General features: G+C 43.8%; 1 protein-coding gene across 1 annotated transcript in view; it reads left to right on the forward strand.

Annotated features, from left to right (window-relative positions):
• Positions 1-20,605, forward strand: part of CHRNB4 (cholinergic receptor nicotinic beta 4 subunit) — a 21,193-nt gene extending 588 nt beyond the window's left edge. Inside the window, exons 2-6 of the mRNA XM_020975992.2 lie at positions 7,192-7,340; positions 13,913-13,957; positions 14,700-14,809; positions 15,821-16,784; positions 20,295-20,605. Coding sequence (XP_020831651.1) covers positions 7,192-7,340; positions 13,913-13,957; positions 14,700-14,809; positions 15,821-16,784; positions 20,295-20,426 — 1,400 coding nt within the window. The 3' untranslated portion in view covers positions 20,427-20,605. The remainder of the gene's footprint in view (positions 1-7,191; positions 7,341-13,912; positions 13,958-14,699; positions 14,810-15,820; positions 16,785-20,294) is intronic.
• The last annotated feature ends 105 nt before the right edge of the window (positions 20,606-20,710 follow it).

Consider the following 20,710-nt stretch of genomic DNA (forward strand, 5'->3'; position numbering starts at 1 on the left):
GAGGAAGAGACACTGAATGGCCAGGAGTGAATCACCCATGGGAGGGCATACCCACTAGACCAGAGTCGAAGCTTGGGAGAAACCCCAGGAGAGACCAGCTTCAGAGATTTGGGGGCACATGCTGTCTCCAAAGTGCTCTTTCAGCCTTGAATAATAGTAATAATTGAAATAACATTAATAATAGCTATAATAATATAATATTATATAATATACCAATAAAATAATGTTAATAATAATAACAATAATAGTTCACATTTATATAGCACTTCAAGGTTTACAAAGCACTTTACAAACATTATCTTGTTTGATCTTCCCCCAGACCTTTGAGATGGATGCTGTTATCATTCCCATTTTATAGATGAGAAAACTGAGGCTAAAACAGGTGAAGCAATTTGCTCAGAGTTCACATGCCTACTAAGTGCCTGAGGCAGAATTAGAATCCAGGTCTTCCCGATTTCAGGCTCAGCACTTTCTTCACTAAGTCGCTTGATATTGTGGGTAATGACCACAGCAACTCATAATCCTATGACCTAAAGTTTATAAGTCACTTTTCTTACACTGACCCTATGAGATCATTACCTTATTGGGGGGGGGGGCGAGACACAGAGAGAGAGAGACAGAGAGAGAAGGAGTAAGAGAGGAGGGAGAGAGGAGAGAAAGAAGGAGACAGGAAGAGAGAAGGAAGGGAGAGAGGGAGGAAGGGAGAGAAGAGAAAGAGGAGAGAAAAGGAGGGAAAGAAGGAGGGAGAGGGGGAGGGAGAAACAGAGACAGAGACATAAAAAGACAGAGAGAGATCTGATTTCTGATTTATTGGTTGCTGACTATGTGCTAGGCATTGTGAAACTCAGAGGTGAGGGGACTTGCCCAGGGTCACACAGCTAGTAAATCTTAGAGCTGGAGTTTGGAGGCTAGTAACTTATATTTCTAAAGCATTTCAAGGTTTACAAAGGATTTTCTTCACAACAACTCTGTGAGGTAAATAGAAATTGTTATTTTCTCTGTTGGACATAAGAGGAAGTGCAGGTGAATTGACTCTCTCACAGTCCCTCAGCTATAAATGTGAGATCCAGAAATGGAACCCAGGTTTCACGAGAGACCTTGCCCCACTGTCTCTTCAAAATCTACACTTGTGAGCTGAACTGACAGGCCCCTGTAATGGGAGATTATCTTTTCCCACACCCACACTCCCTCTTTCCCTCCTTCCCTGTGAGTGTTTTAGATATGGGGGGTGGGGTGTTCCTTGCCAAACCTTTCTGGTCAGAGCTTGATTCGCTTAGTTTTCCTTTTTCAAGTGCTGGGTCAAGCACAGACAGCATCCTGAAAGCAGGCATTGGTCAAAGAAAAAAGGAAATTGACCCTTTATCCTAGAGTTATAAAGCTCTGGTTTCCCATGAACTGTCCCTAAGCGAGATGACAAAATCACTTAATGAAAAAACCTTTGGGGAAAGCCTCTCCCTTCCAAAGCTGAAATGTGGAGGTGGTTGGGTCCTCAGAACATAGAATGTCAGAGCTGGGAGGGTGGTCCTCAGACAGGAGAGCTTTTCTTCCATCCTCCCCCAGGATCCACTCACATGTCATGGAGAAATTCACTAAAGTGAGAATCATTTGTCTGCATCTCCCTCTGGGGCCCTTCGGGGAATGGGGGGATGGAACGGGGTGGGGTGGAGAGAATTCAGAATCCCCTCGAGACCCAATCAGAACTCTCACAGCCTTGGTCTGAAAATGCAACTGGCTATAAGAATCCAGCCCTTTGCATCTGCTTCCTTCTCCATCATATGATGGGCACAGGTTAGGTAACCTCCAATGTCTCTCCAGCTTGGACATTTTCTATTCTATGTTTTAATGCCCTTCCCCAATTGCAGATTCCCTGTTCTTTGTTCTAAGCGCCCTTCCGGCTCTGACACACTGTGTCCGGTGTTCCAATGTCCTGTCCAGCTCAGACATTCTGCCCTGTGTTCTAAGCTCCCTTCTGCCCTGTGTTCTAAGCTCCTTTCCAGCTCTGACACACTGTGTCCGGTGTTCTAATGTCCTGTCCAGCTCAGACATTCTGCCCTGTGTTCTAAGCTCCCTTCTGCCCTGTGTTCTAAGCTCCTTTCCAGCTCTGACACACTGTGTCCGGTGTTCCAATGTCCTGTCCAGCTCAGACATTCTGCCCTGTGTTCTAAGCTCCCTTTTGCCCTGTTTTCTAAGCTCCTTTCTAGCTCTGACACACTGTGTCCAGTGTTCCCATATCCTTTCTGGCTCAGACATTCTGCCCTGTGTTCTAAGGTTGCTTCTGGCCCAACGTTCTCTCTTTTAGACAGTTTAATGGACTTCCCATCTCTGTGACCTTGGGGAGTTCCCTTTACCTCTCCCTCTGACTCAGTTTCCTTTCCCTGTAAAAGGGGGATAATAACATCAACACTTCCCACTTCACCCTGTCAGCCTTAAAGTACTGTTATTATTACCTTCCAAAACAGGTTATCTCTTCTTTTTGTAGAAAGGAATTTATGCAGTGCTAAATCCAGGCTCTGGAATGGGACAGACAAGGGGTGGGGAGAAAGTTGGTCTGCATTTAAAGGTCTCTGCCTGAATGCATAGGTGGAGGACAGGAGGAAAAGGGTACAGAGGGCACTGGACCTGTGGTCTCCAGAACCAGAGAGGGTCAAGCAGGTCCAGTAAGAAGAGTACTGATACTGGAGTCAGAGGGCCTGGGTTCAAATCCTGCATCTCTGCTGACCTGGGAAAAATCATTTCACTTCCTTGGGCCTCAGTTTTCTCATCTGTAGAATGGTGCAGGACCTCTGAGCTCTCTTTCAGCTCTAAATACAGGATGGCCCTGTATCCAATATCTTCTGATCTGACTGAAGAAAGACAGCTGGCTCCCTGAGGGCCTCTGAGGAGGCCTCCTGACCAGTCTTGGGAGAGTATGAGGCCAAGGTCATTTAGAGTGGCCACAAAATGAAAGGGGAAACTGAGATTAATCAATGATTAACATCAAAGATGCCCTTCCAGGTACTTTAAACCACAACACCCAAGTTCTTTTTAGTTGCTACTGACATCTAGTGGTGTCCTTTGCATGGATCAGACCAGCAAGGGGGAGACTTATCCCTTTTGGGGTTCAGGGGTCCCCTCAATGCCTCTCAGAAGGCTCAGTCTGGCTGGTTCTGCCAACAGTCCCCTAAACCTAGCAACGAAATTGTGAGGATCAAAGAAGATGATGTATGTAAAACCTGAAAGTGTTATATAAATGTTAGTCATTATGACCATAATAATTATAATTGCTTTTATTATCCAAGCCCAGAATACCTAGAAAACAGCACTGGGTTTGGAGTCAGAGAACCTGGGCTCAGATTCCAGTTCTGCTACTGTATATAACCTTGGATAAATCACTTCCTCTCTTTCAGACTCAGTTTCCTCACCTGCAAAACGAGGGAACTGGAGGTGATGGCCTCTTCCAGCTCCAGGTCTCTGAGGGTGTATTTCTTCACCTCGTAGACTTAGGGTGCCACCCAATAGTAAGCATTCATTCCAATTCAATTCAACAAACATTCCTTAAGTACCTACTATGTGTCAAGCTCTACACTAAGTGCTATAGGAACCTATGAGCTCTTCTTCCCCCTATTCAGAAGCTCTCATTTTCCAAATTTCCCTCTAGGAAACCTGGGGAGAAGAAGAGACCTGCCTACCTCCCTTAAAGTCTTGTCCCTACACGGTTCTGCTAAGGTCTTGCAAAGACCATGGGGCTGCCACACATGGAAAGGTGCCTTCAGATTAGAAATTAGACCTACATGAGCTTGGAGTGTAGATAATAATAATCTCTGGCATTTGCATAGAGCTTTGAGGTCTACAAAGCACTTTACACACATTAATAAGAGCTGACATTTAGACAGAGATTTAACATCGGCAAAATGCTTTATTTCTCATTTGAATCTCACTGCGACCCAGCAAAGGAGGCATGTTATGGGTATTATTGGCCCCATTTTACAGATGAGGAAACTGAGGTTCTAAAAAGTTCAATGAGTCACAGTCGCAGAGCAGAGCCAGGACTCCAACCCATGTCTCTCTTGACCCCAAGGACAGCAGTGATACAGCAGAGCGGCTGCCCACCCCTATTTGGGCAATGCTCCTTCTAAGTCTCCTGGTGGGATCTACCACCTAGTAGCCAAGAACCAATAGGAACATTACACAAGTCACAGTGACCAAAGGAGAGGTCAGTCAGAGGAGTGAAAGGCTATTGGAGAGGAGACTAACTCTTCCCTATGGCTGGCACGGAGAGCACTAAGCTGTGTTGTAAGGGAGCATCCTTTGTGGCAAAGCTACCTGTTCTGGTTAGATCAGCCCGAGTCGAGTCTGTGCCATGAGTCCTAGGCAATGGGGGAGCCTGCCTCTGTGTCCTATAGAGAGAAGAAAAGGTGGGGCCAGGTGATGGTCACTGTGGCTGAGTGCTGGTCAAAGGGAGCCCAGGAAGGCCAGAGAGAGGTCAGAAAGCAGACAGTGATGAGGCATCCACAGCACAGGACCCCGAAGAATATCCTTTCACTCCAGCCCACTTGGTCCCAGGATCACAGAATTTTGGAGTTAGAAGGGACCACGATGGCCATCCAGGCCAACTCATCACCTTTGGGCTGCCAACAGTTACATGCAAAGCCCTGTTCAGGGGACTAGGGGATCCCTGCCCTCTAGGGGTTTATGGCGCCACCCAGTGGCCCTCTCCTCTGAGGTGAGTCCTTGGCTGGGACCACCATCTCATGAACTCCCAAGATGCTCACTTCTTCCCTGGCCCCACTCCTCACTCTCCTGGCTTTTCCACCTCCTCCCAGAAGCCTTGCCCTCATATGGGGACCCTCCCCCCACCTTTCCTATTTCCTTGTAGATACTGTCTTCTCCAATTGAAATGCAAGCTCCCTTAAGGATAGGGTCCTTTTTCAGCTTGTATTTGTATTTGCCAGCACTTGGCAGAGTGTCTGGCACAAAGGAATAACTTAATAAATTGTCTATCTATCCCTCTATCATCTATCATCTATTTATCATCTATCTATCTATCCTACATCCATCTATCTATCCATCTATCACCTATCTATCAATTATTTATCCATCTATCCATCCATCCATCACCTATCATCTATCTATCCCTCTATCATCTATCTATCCTTCTACTTATCATCTATCTATTTATCATTTATCTATCCATCTATCATCTATCATCTATCTATCCATCTATCATCTATCATCTATCTATCCATCTATCATCTATCATCTATTTATCATCTATCTATCCTCCATCCATCTATCTATCCATCTATCACCTATCTATCAATTATTTATCCATCTATCCATCCATCTATCACCTATCATCTATCTATCCATCTATCATCTATCATCTATTTATCATCTATCTATCCTCCATCCATCCATCTATCCATCTATCACCTATCTATCAATTATCTATCCATCTATCATCTATCTATCTTCTGATGAATACAAAAGCATTTTTCAGTGCTTATTGTGTGCCAAGCACTTTGATAAGCACTGAGGATACAAATAGTAAAAAACAAGCCAGTCCCTGCTCTTATAGAGCTCAAATGGGCACATAATAAGATGTAGGAGGGTCCACATGCAGGGAAAATGGAAAGGCTCAGAGATCTGAGTGGTTAGTAGATGGCAAGACTCAGGGGCCATCAGGATGCCTCAGAAGATCAGATGGCAGTGCCCGAGGTTCTGAAGGGTACATCAGCAGGGCAAATGGTAAGTAAGGTTTGGAGGTCTGGAGAACCTTCAAGGCCAGTAGTGGAGTTCATGGCAAGACTTAGTAGTCCTCCATCTTACCAGAAGGATTGCAGTTGGATATCTGTGACCTCGGAGCAGTGGGAAAGGTGGCCTACAAGAATCTCAGGAAGGATTTTTGGCATCAAAAGTCCTAGAGATGAAAAAGCTCTTAAAGATCTTCTAGTCCAAACTCCTGCATTTCACTCAAGGTAAAGAGAGGTAGAGTGATTTACCCAAGGTCGCACAGACCTGCTGGAACAGGTCTACTTATTTCAAATCCATTGTTCTTCCTACTTTGTGTTGTCTGTCCACCCAAGGGAAAGTCCCACCCCTTCCATCCCAGTTTGGTGACAGACAGAGCCTTGGCCTTCCCAGGGCAAGCTGGGCCTAGTGTCTGCACAAAGTCAGCAGAACCTCCAGGCAGTCTGGCTGACTCAAGAACTCCTCTGTTCGGGTCACTTGATCAGGGATGGAGACATCAAGTGTAAGGAAATACTTGGAAGAATTTTTCAAGAGTTGATAAATATTATATCTGTTCTAAATAGGCAGTGAGTTGGCAAAAGGATGGGAAAGGATGAGAATTCTCCCTGAACCAGCTTGTTTTGGTCACTCCTCCAGCCCTACTAATCTAGTGCCCACTTTTAAGGGTGCCCACCAAGGGACAGGGCCACAACTAGGACAAGCCAACTAGGGCTTTGCCCAAGGGCACTGAAATTTAGAATGTGCTAATAGTACTGGTACTCCTTCAGCAGATGGAAACTACTGAGCTTAGCAAGAATAATTAGTCAAAATAGGAAACTAATGGATGGCAGCTTCCTTCCTATTCCTACTCATTCCCTGTGGGTAGATTTCCTCAGGAGTGGTGTCTCACATCCATGATCTTTCCTCCCATAGAGCCAGAGGTCTCTCCTCCAGGTCTGTTCTCCCCACCCTCACCATCACCATGACAAATAAATTTGATTTGAGGAAGCCCTTCTTGGTGTTTGCCCCAAGGGACAGAATTTTTAGTTAACAGTCCTGAAGGTGACTCTCGTTCTAAGGACCCCCAGCCTTAGTACATGGGATCTGCCTCAGCCTCCCCACCAAGCAACTATATTGATTCATCTCCTATTGATTGTGAGCACCTCTTGGGGATAGGGAGATACAGTTCAAAAGCAGACCATGACTTCCAGAAGCTTGCTGGGTATAGGGTATAGGGGAAATCCTGGAGTTCACAGTTATGGCTCTACCATTGACTAGGACTCTCTGAGCCTCTGTTTTCTCTTCTTTAAAATGGGAGTTTGAATTGCAACCAATTCACAGGAGCACAATGAGAATGACATGAGAGTATAAATTTTGCAGTCTTTAAAGCTCTCTAGAAATGTGAGCTATTTTGATTGCAGGCCCAATAGACATTGCTTTTGGATTTGGCATATGTACTTGTCACTGTGTACCATTTTCCAGGGAACTGCAAAATGGCCAATGCGGAAGAGAAGCTAATGGATTTTCTTCTGAACAAGACTAGGTATAATAACTTAATTCGCCCAGCTGCCAACTTTTCCCAGTTGGTGTCTATCAAGTTGCAAGTGACCTTGGCCCAGCTCATAAGTGTGGTAAGTCTCCAGAGGGCACTCAGTCCATTGTGTCTCTTGTCTGTATTTAAGGCTAGCAGGCATTTGGTAGCCAGGGATGGAGGTGGGCAGAGTTGGGTTTTGTTAGCCTTCTAAAACAGGTCATGAATCCAACCAAAGGAGGCTCTTCTTAGGAGTTTCGTAGAGCTTCTATGCCTGGGGAATGTTGAGTAGGGAGCACGTGCTAGGGATTCTAGTCCAAGATCTGGTACTAATTGGCTGTGTGACCTTGGGAAAAATCATTCCAACTGTCTGGACTTCGGCTTCCTTTTCTATCTGCAAAATGAGAAATGAGCAGTCACTGGACATACCCTGGGGTTAAGTAATAATCTCAGAAACGTTAACTCAGACATGAAGCAAATAGAACCTAGGGTACTGGGTTCTCAAAGACCAGAGTCTCCTATCCTGGGACTCTTGGCAACTCTCCTACCTAGAGAAGGCATCACAAGATATACCCAGGGAACACACACCAGACATGACTTACTGGTTGCTCTGACTAGAGAGGAGGTTTTCCAGACCGATTCAAAAGGGAAGGTCCCTGAGGATCCGCATGCCACCATATGCACCAAATTGCCTTTACTTGCCTTATCTCACATGTACATTCTTGTTCTCTGTTCAGCACTTAACACAGTGCCTGGCACATAGGAGGTACTTCATAAATGCTCATGGACTGTCTGTCTGACAATGAGGTTATGGTTGATCTAATAATAACATTCATTTGTGTAGTTCTTTTCCCCTTTTTAAAATTTTCAATAGATTTTATTTATATCTTATGTTTTTACACTGCCTACATTTCCCTAGGTATCCATTCTACTCTACTCTCCAAGAGTGCCATCTCTTGTAACAAATTTTTTGCTTAAAAAGAGAAAGAAGAAAAAAGTAAATTCTACAAAACCAATTAACCCATAGAAAAAAACTGACATTATAAACAATCTCCCACATTTGCTGACCCCCTCCATTTTACAAAGGAATAAAGGAGGAGAGACGTCCTTTTTTAAAAATTGTTATTATTTCATTTAAAATTTTTAGTTTCAGTTTCAAATTCTTTCCCTCCTTCCCACCCCCTTCCCTACCATAAGAAATCCAATACTCATTATATATATGAAGTCGTGCAAAACATTTTCATGGTTAGCCATGTTGCAAAAAAAAAAAAGGCAAGAAAAATAAAGTGAAAAAATATGCTTTGATGTTCAGTCAGAGTTCATCAGTTCTCTCTCTGGAAGTGGAGAGCATTTTTCATCATGAGTCCTTCGGAATTGTCAGGGATCATTGTATTGATCAGAGTAGCCAAGTCTTTTGCAGCTGATTCTCATTACAATATTGCTGTTACTCATCCAATGTTCTCTTAGAGAGGTGTCTTCTCCTCTCTCTTCATTCAAGTCTCGTTTGATCTTCACAATTTGATTACATTCACTTTTGATTTCACGTGTGTGTTTGTTCGTCCCATTTCCATTGTGTATATTGTTTTCTTGGTTCTGCCTCCCTCACTCCGCATCAATTCATATAGATCTGTCCATGCTTCTCTGTAGCCATCATACACATCATTTGTTACAGCACAGTAATACTCCATTACATCTGTGGCCACAATTTGTTTAGCCATTCCCCAACTGATGGATGTCTGCTTTGTTCCTGGTTCTTTGTTATTTCAAAAAAGTAGTGCTATAAATATTTTGGTGTCTACGATACCTTTCTAGTCAGTGACATTCTTGGGTATATATCTAGTGCTGGAATCTCTGGGTCAAAGGGGATGGACATTTCAGTCACTTTCTTTGCATCATCCTGAATTGCTTTCCGGAATAATTATACCAATTCACACAGCACCACCAACAATGCAGCAATGTCCTTGTCTTTCCCCAACTCTTTCAATATTGACTTTTTCCATTGTATTCCATTTTCCATTGTCAAAAAGCCCATTGACTTTTCCAATGTAAAGCATTGCTTTAAGATTTGCTAAATATGTCCTTCATAAAAAACCTTGTAAAAAGATATGTTATTATTATTTCCATTTTACAGATGAGAAAACAGGCTCTGAAAGGTTAATTGGCTTGCTCATGATCACAGAGATAATTAAATGTTTGAAGGGGAATTTGGGCCTAGGTCTCTAGACTTCCAGACCAGTTTGTTATCCATTATGCCAAACTGCTTCTATCCCGAAGTTCCTTCACCTTTCTTATTTCCTGGACCCTTTAGGCAGTCTGGTGAAACCTCTGGACTTCAACTCTGATACCTAGCTGTATGACAAGATGAGACCCTGGGCAAGTCACTTAATGCAAATATGTATAAGGTGCCAACTTTGTGCCAGGTACCTGGTAGGTGCTAGAATGAAATGAAAGATGGTCTTTGGCTTTGAGGAAATAGAGAAATTAGAAAGAGTTTCTGCTTCACTGGAGGCAGCTAGGTGGTATGTGTAGTGGATAGAATAATAGACTTGCAGTCAGGATGACCTGAGCTCAAAATGGTGCCTCTGCCAAACTCAGCTGTGTGGTCTCAGCTTCAGTTTCCTCCTCTGTAAAATGGGAATAATCACATGTTGTTGTAAGGGCCAAATGAGATAATTATGTAAAATGCTTTGCAAAACTTACAGCCCTGTGCAGATGGTAGCTGTTACTGTTATTGTTGAAAGGCTCGAGTAAGATAATAGAGAGAAAGGGGTTTTCCAGAAGCCTTAATATTGTTCTTGGTCAATCATTCCAGTTGTGTCCCATTCTTTGTGACCCCTTTTGGGGCTTTCTTGGCAAAGATACTGGAATGGTTTGCCATTTCCTTCTCTAGCTCATCTTACAGATGAGGAAACTGAGGCAAACAGGGGAAAGTGACTCCCCAGGGTCACACAGCTAGTAAGTATCTGAGGCTGGATTTGAATTCAGGACTTCCTGATTTTAAGTCCAGGACTCTGTCCATTTTGCCACCTAGCTGCTCTGCAAGCTTTAAACGGCTTTGTAAAATGTTAGATACTATTACTGAATGCTGATTTTATGCTCCTTTTGTGTTTCTCCATCAGAAAATAAAAGGGATGAGCTAGATGAAGGCTAAAATGTTGCCAGTGTGCTCCTTGCTTCAGACAGTTCAGGGCAGCACCCCCCAGGGTCTGGAACAGGCTGCCACAGCCTGAGGCCAACCCTGGGCAGGGAGCTGGGGTGAAGATAGATCATGTCTCCTGCCTCTGCTTCTGCCAGTGAGTCCCAGAAAGCTCGGGGGCATATCACAGATCACTAAACGGGCAGTGAATTGGTTGAATCCTGGAGAAAAACAGCAAGCATTTGGCTTCCTTCTCAGTCAATCCCTAGTTTGCTGAACCAATTAAATCTTATCAGGGATGAGCTGAGAGTTTGATCAGTCAGGGCTGGCACTTGGGCTCCCTGCATCTCTAGTAAGGGCTTCAGCTTAAGGCTTGTTTGGCTCAGGGGCAGAAGGCTACAGAGCTACCCTGACATGGTCTAATTGGTTAAGGGAGGCACACACAGCAAGAGCAAAGCAGTGCCTGAGGCCTTTGGCCATCATCCCCGGTAAGCTGCAGTCAGCTGGGTTTCCACAAGAGCTCAAGGGCAGAAGAAGCTGCCTCCAAATTCACTTTCTCCTGTTGGACCTCAGTGTGTTGCTGAATCCTTGTGTGTGAAGTAAAGAATAACTGGAGGTCGAGTCACACTTTCTCTTTGAGTTCTATTATAATTTTGGAGATGTATTCCCAAAGAAATCACTTTGGTGCAAGGAAGGGAGGTTGCATGGAAGAGGCAGAGAACATGAGCTCAAATGCTATCTTACTCCCTGGGTGACCTCAGACAAGTCACTTACTAGCACTTGGCCTCAGTTTCCTTATCTGAGAAGTGAGGATGTTATACTAGATGGCTTTTAGGGTCCTAAGTAATAAAGATCGCACTTAAGAATGGTAACATTTAGAGTACAGAGGAAAAGAGTACTAGTCTTGGGACCAGGAATCCTGGTTCTGCCTCTGGCTCTGCCCCTGGCTGTCGGTGTGACCCTGGGCAAGTCACTGATACAGTCATTATTTATATAACAGCTACTCATAACAGCATCTATTTTAGACTTTAAACATGGTCATTGATACTTAACAACAAAGCAAAAGAAATAATAATAAAAATGATAATATAACAAGTACTCATCTATTAAAGCAAATCATGAATAACAAACACATTCCAATCCACACATAAACCTCAGTTACACTCGAACTGATTCACTCAGGAACTATTTTGGAGAGTAGGTGCTAGGAGACATGTGTACTCAGGGAGGTTCACAATTTGGTTTCCTTCTTTCTCAGGAACTGTCAATAAAAAAAATAAAAACTATCATTCTTTAATGATGTAGCTTCTAAATTGAGTGTTCCATGGCTAAGCCGAATTCATCCAAGCTTTTCTTGACTAATATCTTATTAGGCATGATACCTCAGCCAAACTAATTTATCCACTGAGTGGCTTCCCTAATTCTCTGCTTCTAATCTGTTCCCCTACTCAACTAGACTATTCTTTAATAGCAACTGTAATGTCTATCACTTCCAGCTTCAAACTTACAGGATTTATTTCTGAAATCAGTCTTTTCCCTTTTCTCTACTTTCATCTTTCTAGGCTCAGACTTTTGATCCTCTCTTCAAATGACTCCACCTTAGCTTATGGTTATTAATCAAATTCTCATCTTCTATCTATGCTCAGATAAATTATGTTTGTCTTAAAATTCTACAATAGGTCTGGTATCCATACCTCACTAGTTCATAATAGCTTGTCACATTCAAAATTCAGCAAGAGGAATTGTCTCAGAGAAGCAAAGTGGCTTAAATGACACTATAAGGATTAGAAAAATCCAGCCAGCCCCCTTCCTTCTGTGTCATATTGAAGGGCATCCTACCCTGGCAGTTGGCTTGAAGCCAACTTTTTTAAAAAAAATAACTTATTTATTTTTAGTCTTCAATATTCACTTCCATGAGATTTTGAGTTTTAAATTTTCTCCCCTTCCCTCTTCTCTCCTCTCCCCCAACGCGGCATGCAATCTAATATAGGCTCTACTTATACATTCATATGAAGCATATTTTCCCATTAGTCATGATGTAAAGAACAATTAGAACTAACAGGAGGAACCATGAGAATGAAGTAATAAAACAAAAGAGCAAAGGAAAAGAAGAACAAATAGTCTGCTTCCATCTGCATTCAAACTCCATAGTTCTTTCTCTGATAGCATTTTCCATCATGAGTCTTTTGGAGTTGTCTTAGATCCTTGTATTGCTGAGAAAAGCCAAGTCTATCAAAGTCAGTCATCTCACAACTTGGCTGTTACTGTGTACAATGTTCTCCTGGTTCTGTTCACTTCACTCAGCATCATATAAGTCTTTCCAAGTTTTTCTGAAGTCTGCCTGCTCATCATTTCTTATAGCGCAATAGTATTCCATTACATTCATGTACTACAACTTGTTCAACCATTGCCCAACTGATGGGTATCCCCTCAATCTCCAATTGTTTGCCACCACAATAAGAGCTTCTATAAATATTTTTGTACATGTAGGTCCTTTTTCCATTTTTATGCTCTTTTGGGGATACATACCTAGAAGTGGTATTGCTGCAACAAAGGGTATGCACAATTTTATAGCCCTTTGGGCATAGTTCCAAATTGCTCTCCACAATGGTTGTATCAGTTCACAACTCCACGCATTAGTATTCCAATTTTCCCATATCTTCTCCAACATTTATCATTGTCCTGTTTTATTGCTTAACCAATCTGATAGGTGTGATGTCATTTTGAGTTGAATTTCTCCAGTCAATAGTGATTTAGAGTCATTTTGACTTGAATTTTTCCAGTCAAAAGTGATTTAGAACATTTTTTCATATGACTATAGATAGCTTTAATTTCCTCCTCTGAAAACTGCCTGTTCATATCCTTTGACCATTTATCAATTGGGGAATGACTTGTACTCTTATAAATTTGACTCAGTTCTCTATATATTTTAGAAATGAGGCCTTTATCAGAGACACTGGTTGTAAAAATTCTTTCCCAGAGTTCTGTGAAGCCAACTTCTTTCCCTGTAACCACAAAGAAGGAATCGTTTATGTTCCCAAGAAAAATAGGATCATATAATCATAGACAGAACTAGAAAGAATCTTGGAGAGACCATCTAGTCCAATAGCTCCATTTTACATATGAGGAAACAAGCTGAGCAAGGTCAAGTGATTTATCCAAGGTCACTCAAAGTGTTCAAGCGAAGCCAAGATTTTGCTATAGGTCCTTTGACTCCAAACCCAGAGTTCTTGGTAGTATGCCATGCTAAATCCTAGCCAATGCATCCAATTCAAGTCAATTTAATTCAACAAACAGTTATTTAAAGCATTGTATATGCCAGCCCCTGTCTTCTGCGCTGGGGCCACAAAGATGGAAAAACGAAAGTTCATAGAGTTTATGCCCTTAATAGGGAAGACATCACATGTACACAAACTTGATACAAGGCAGAATATAATGGCACAAAGCATAGATCTAGATAAAGCAGCTAAGACAGTTTGAGAAAGGAGTGTTCATTTTGAGCCAAGGAGATCATAACTGCTCTTTTCCTTCTTTAGAATGAACGGGAGCAGATCATGACCACCAATGTCTGGCTGAAACAGGTAAGTAGAGCCAGGGCTTTTGGATACTAAGGTGTCCTCAAGCAAGCAGAAGCCATGGCCAGTGGGCCTCCAAGAGGACTGCAGCCTAAAAGACCCCATTCGCACCCTCCCCCCAGCTTTGAAACTTTTTGCTCCTGACTCAGTGCCTGACTCCCTAGGGACCTAAGTCTCTAAGCCCAGTTTTGAACTTGGGCCCAACCATCTGTTTAGTTCTTTGGACCATGACCTTTCTCCCCTATCCCATTGCCTAGGCTTATTTTCTCTCCCCAAGTCTGTTAATTACTGCTGTCTCTAGCATAGCTTAATTTCCAATGTTCTGCTTCCCCACCTAGGGAGCAAAGACTGGACAGGAGGGTATTCCACAGCTTTCTCTCTCTGAACCTCAGGTTCCTGTCTTATAATCCAACCAGGACACTGATTAACCATGTTTTCCTCTGAGCCTACAAGAGTTTGTTCATCTGTAAAAGAGATGAGGATGGGGCTAGTGTTGGTTAAGCTGGGGTCCATAAACTTATTTTTCAAAAACAATTATTCTAGTAACTGTATTTCACTAATCTTCAGTATTTCATTTGACACATTTAAAAACATGATCCTGAGAAGGGGTCCATAGGCTTCACCAGACTGCCCAAAGAATCCCTAGACTAACTGACACGAAGATCCCTTTCAGCTCTGCCATTTTGTATTCTGGTACCCACTCTAAATGTGCATTCCATATCTCTCCCCACCCCACCCCATCCCCCAGGAGTGGACAGACTACCGCCTGGCTTGGAACTCCTCCCAGTATGAAGGCGTGAAGATCCTCAGGATCCCTTCAAAGCGCATCTGGCTCCCAGACATTGTGCTTTATAACAAGTAAGTGAGATAACCAGGGCAGGGACCCAAGGCAAGGCTAGGAAGGGGAGTCACTGGTTGGCCAGAGCCCACGAGAGCAGTTCTATGCCAAGGGTCTCATCTGTGCTAGAGCTGACTGGCATCACCACCTCCCAGACTGCCCAAGTCCCTCCCAGCTCAGAGAATTCTCCATTCTAAGACCCCACCCATCTCTGACTTCAATGGCTTAAGGTCTCTCTTAGCTGTGACATTTTATGGCTCTTATCTCACTTTCTAATCCCTGATATTCCCATTAAGCACCAGTTCACCAGGTATTGTTTGTAAAATGGCCTTTATAAAGGCATCTTGGGGGGTCATGAAATCCGACTCCCTAATTTGAGAAAACTGAGGCCAGGAGGGGAATGGGTTGGAGAGGGAAGAGTCTGGATGAAGTGCAACTAATTTGGAGGCCATTCCAATAGTCCATGCAAGAGGTGGTGGGGCCCTGAATTAGGGTGGCAGCTGTGTGGGCATAAGAAGGGGAGAAAATCAAGAGAAGTGGTGGAATTGGCAGGAGCTGGCAATTGATTGGATGTGGGTGGTGGGGACTTGAAGCATGTACACGAGTGGACTGCTAGCCCATCTTTTATGCACACCTATATTTAAGTTTACAAAATCGGATAACCAGAATGGGGGCTACCTAGACAGAGTGTTGCGATTATTGGTGCATTTCTATTACATCACACAAATTAACACACCAATTAGTGTCAGATAGAAAGAGAGGACTGGACCCAGATCTCCTGGTTCCAGATCTCATACTGAAGTTCTCTTTCCTAAAAATCCTCCATGGTCATTAAACAAATAGCAATCGACCAACTGGCAAGTATTGACTAAGTCAGTGTCTGCCGCACGCCAGGTGTTGTGCTAGGCACTGGCGATGCAAGCATAAAGAAGGGGTGGCAAATTGAATGAGTTGGGTTTGGGACAGATTGAGCTTCTTCCTCCTGCTCACCCATCCTTCCTTCTCTTGTTGCTCCCCTGTCTTCTTCTCAGTGCCGATGGCACCTATGAAGTATCTGTGTACACCAATGCTGTGGTGTCCTCGAATGGCAGCATTTTCTGGTTGCCCCCAGCCATCTACAAGAGCGCCTGCAAGATTGAAGTGAAGCACTTTCCCTTTGACCAACAGAACTGCACACTCAAATTCCGATCCTGGACCTATGACCACACCGAAATTGACATGGTCCTCAAGACACCCACAGCCACCATGGACGACTTCACCCCCAGTGGAGAATGGGACATTATCGAACTCCCTGGACGGAGGACAGTCAACCCCTTGGACCCCAGCTATGTGGACGTGACTTATGATTTTATCATCAAGAGAAAGCCCCTTTTTTATACTATCAATCTCATCATTCCCTGTGTGCTGATCACATCCCTGGCTATTCTGGTATTCTACCTGCCCTCGGACTGCGGTGAGAAGATGACACTGTGCATCTCGGTCCTGCTAGCCCTAACTGTCTTTCTCTTACTGATTTCCAAAATCGTGCCCCCGACCTCCTTGGATGTCCCCCTCATTGGCAAGTACCTCATGTTCACTATGGTGTTAGTGACGTTCTCCATCGTCACCAGCGTATGTGTCCTCAACGTGCACCACCGCTCCCCCAGCACCCACACAATGGCCCCCTGGGTCAAGCTACTTTTCCTTGAGAGGTTGCCCACTTTCTTGTTCATGAAACGCCCAGAGAATAACCCCATGAGGCCCCAGTTTGACCAGCGCCAGAGGAACAGGTCCGAATCCCCCCACCATGCCAGCACAGGCAACCTCTACAAGAATTCCATGTACTTTGTGAACCCCACCTCAGCACCAAGGACAGCAGCTGCCGCCGACAGCTCTGGGGGCCAGAAGGATTCCCACTTCAGGTCCTCCCAGAGGTATCAGCCGGAGGTGCAGGAAGCCATCGACGGTGTGAGCTTCATAGCAGACCACATGAAAAGTGACGATAGTGACCAATGTGTAAGTCAGCTCACCCCAGGGGGAGGAAATGGAGGGCGAAGGGCGTTGTGCTTCCCTTTCCCAGACCTTCCCAAAGTCACTGCTGGACTCAGGTGTTCACACTAGCTTATCTAGCACATAGACCATAGAGCTAGAAGGGAACTCAGAGGCCATCCAGTCCAACCCTCTCATTTTACAGATGAGGAAACTGAGGCACAGAGGAGTGACTTGTACAAGGGCACAGCAGAGTGGAGATTTGAACCCAAACCCTCCGACTCTAAATTCAGCATGCCTTTCACTGTGCCAGCCTGCCTCCCTAAGTAACTATAGCTTGTGTCTCTTTCCTTCAATATTGTCTTCTCTGTGATCTCTACTGTATATAAATAGTGTGCACTCACACACACACACACACACACACATACACACACACACACACACACACACGCCCCACTTTGAATTCAGTGCTGTCAAACAGAAACTCATGAGAACCAAAAATAGCTTAGTGTGGAGAAAGATGTGGCAGCCCTACCAAGTCTTATGAATAGGAACTTGTTCCAGATGTCCAAAATCTAATTTGAAACTTAATTAGCCTGTGTACACGCAGCAGCCTCTAATTTGCTGCCTCCTGAAAACAGGTCCATGGCATAGGAGGGTCCATTGTTCTCCACACTATAGATGCTAAGACTGTCTCTGCCAAAGATCAGTCAGGTCTGTTCACATAATACGAGGCAGAGTTGTAAATAGGGGTGCTTGTAACCAGGCCAAATTGAGTTGGGCATGGGGAGGAGGGAGGGAAGGGTGAGAGGTCAGCACATGGACCCCAGAAGAGTGATACCTCGACAGGGAGATGCTGGAGGAAGCAGCCTGGGGTTGATCATTTTGGGGAGGAAGTATCTCCCTTTGCCCCCTTCAAATTGGGCACCCTGAAGGGAAGCCCCAGTCACTCAATCCTAGGCACAACTCTGACACCAAGGGCAGTTGCTGGCCTGCAGACCTGCTGTCATATATAGCTTAGTCTGGCTAAGACTAGGAGAGGGGAAAGCCAAAAGTCACTAAGACAAACATTTTATTTTGGGGCAAATAAAGTATCAGCAATTGAGAGATGGGAACCACAGAATGCCTGTGACATTTTTAAAACTCCAGAGCACTGAACTGGAAGGACAGAAGACCTAGGTCCCAGTCCCTTTCTGTCACTAACTCACTCAGTTAACCTGGGGCAAATCATTTCTAGTCTTTGGACCTCAGTCCTTCCATCTATAAAGTGAGGAGATTCATAGGTTCATAATATTTAGAGCTGGATGGGACCTTCTTATATAGTTCAATCTTTTTATTTTATCAAGGAAACTGAGGCTCTAACATTCTCTGTTCTAAGGACCCTCCCAGCTCTGACACTGCATGTTCTAAGTACCCTTCCAGCCCTGACGTTCCACATTCTAAGGATCCTCCCAGCTCTGACTTTCTCTGTTCTAAGGACCCTCCCAGCTCTGACATTCTATGTGGTAACATCTTTTTCAGCTCTGACTTTTCTATGCTCTGTGTTCTAACTTTCCTCTTACATCTAATATTCTACATTCCAAGGCCCCCCCCTCAGCTCTGACATTCTGTGTTTAAGGGACTTTTCAGCCCTAACCTATGTTTTAAGGTCTTCTCTATTTCTAATATTCAGTGATTAGGAGGGGGGAGGGAATTACGATGGAAAAAGTACTGGCTCTGAAGTCAAGGGACCTGGGTTCAAATCCTGACTAACAACCTGTGTGTTCTTGGGCAGATCACTAGAAGTAGCTAAGCTAGGAGGTACAGTGGATAGAATTCTAAGCCTGAAGTCAGGAAGACCTGAGTTCAAATTCAGCCTCAGATACTTACTAGTTGTGTAAACTTTGGTAAGTCACTTAACTTTCTCATCTGTAAAATGGGGATAATAATAACATTCTACTTCCCAGAATTGTTGTGAGGATAAAATGAGATAATATTTGTAAAATCTATAAATACTAAGCCACTGTTGTTATTATCATTAACCCTCCTAGGCCTCAGTTTCCTTACCTGTAAAATTAGGAGGTTGGGCTATGTGACCTCTGAGGTCTCTTCCAGCTCATGACCTCTGAGGCCTCTTCCAGCTCAGATCTATGATTCTGTTACTCTAAGCTAACTTTTCCCCAAAGTACAGGGGGTAAAGGGTTCTCAGGGAGTCAAGAGATGTTCAGACTACAATTCCATCCTTAACCCCAGGAACATCTCCAAATGGGGAGGTATTTAAGAAGAGAGTTCAGAGAGGATGGCGCATTTGGGCATGTGTGTGCAGGTTCACGTATGTGCCTGTGCATGCATGCATGTATGTTTGGTTGTATAAGTGTGAGAAACAGCAGCTCTTCCTTTTTGTGGGGTTGACCTAGAAAGTAAACAGAGCATTAGAATTTCTAGGTGCCTGTTGAAGGAATGCAGGGTTGCATGATCCCAGTGGACACCTTTAGCTCGTCAGTTCTGAAATCTTCCTTCTGGACTTTCTGGCCAATTCTGGGATTTCAGATGAAGGCAAGTGGGAGCTGATACAAAGGGCAAAGGGTCCAGAGAATGGGAGGCTCCCTGGACACCAGAATGACTCATTCTTTTAAACTCAGAATATTTTTTATTTACATAGACTGACCTTTCTCTCTGATAGTGACATTTTCTATTCACTGATCGATTCCTCAATTCATTTAATAGAGATTTATTAAGCATTTGCTATAATAACAACTCCAGAGGCCTCATGTCACAGTGGACTGAGAACCAGCCTAGGAGTCCAGAAGACCTGTGGATCAGCTGAATCCTTGCACCTAAGGAAAAGAAATTATTTATATAGAGAAATCAGAAGAGATTATTTGACTCTAGACTTCTTAAACTAGAAGGGATGTTGGAGATCACCTAATCCAAACCCCTCATTTTACAGATGAGGAGACTGAGACTCAGAGAATGGAAGTAGATTACCCAAGTTCACATAGGTAGGAATAGAACCAGAATTCAAACCCAGGACCCCAGCCTCTAGAACTAATGCCCTACTTATGACATCACAATGCTGACTTAGCCAAATCTGCACACTAGACTAGAACCCAGAACTCCTGGTTCCAAACTTAGCAGTGAGGTGCTCTTTCCAAAAACTCTTCATGGTCACTAAAGAAATAGCGATCGATCAAATGGTAAATGTTGATTAAGTAAGTGCTTACTATGGACCAGGGACTGTGCTAGACACTAGTGGGTACAAATACAAAGAATGAAATCATTCTTACCTGCAAGGAGATTACATTCTAAAAATCAGCTCTGGGAAGATTTATGCTGCAGCCGCTGCTAATTAGTAGTCACCATCATCATCTCATCACAACTGACATTTCCATAGTGTTCTACTGTATTTAAAGCACTTTATATACATTAACTAGTAATATGCATTTGAGAGTTTGAGTAAGAAAACTCCTAGTGTGATCACTATCAAACTGTTAAATGCTTCTAACCAGTCTTTTTTCTTTCTCCTTCTCCCTTCTCGTTTGATGCTTCCTTCTCCAGGTCATCGAAGACTGGAAATATGTGGCCATGGTAGTGGACAGGCTCTTTCTGTGGATATTCATCTTCGTCTGTGTTCTGGGGACTGCCGGCTTATTCCTGCCTCCTCTCTTTCAAAACTATTCTCCACCCTAGGGTCCTTGGCCACCTCTCTACCCCCCACTTCACCCTGCAGACTATGTCCACCAAAAGGAACTTTGTCCTGTAAGGGCTGGGGTGTCTTAGAAGGTGATGTCATTTCTGTGTTTTCAAAAAGAGAGAGGAGAGACAGAGAAAGAGGCAGAGAGAGAGAGAGAGAGAGAGAGAGAGAGAGAGAGAGAAGAGAGAGAGAGAGAGAGAGAGAGAGAGAGAGAGAGAGAGAGGAGAGGAGGGGGGGAGGGAGAGAACTTCTTTTTATCTGTTGAAAAAAAGTCTGCACC

Source organism: Phascolarctos cinereus, unplaced genomic scaffold (genome assembly GCF_003287225.1).
Source record: "Phascolarctos cinereus isolate Bilbo 61053 unplaced genomic scaffold, phaCin_HiC Scaffold_3;HRSCAF=262, whole genome shotgun sequence".
Classification (NCBI taxonomy): Eukaryota; Metazoa; Chordata; class Mammalia; order Diprotodontia; family Phascolarctidae; genus Phascolarctos; species Phascolarctos cinereus.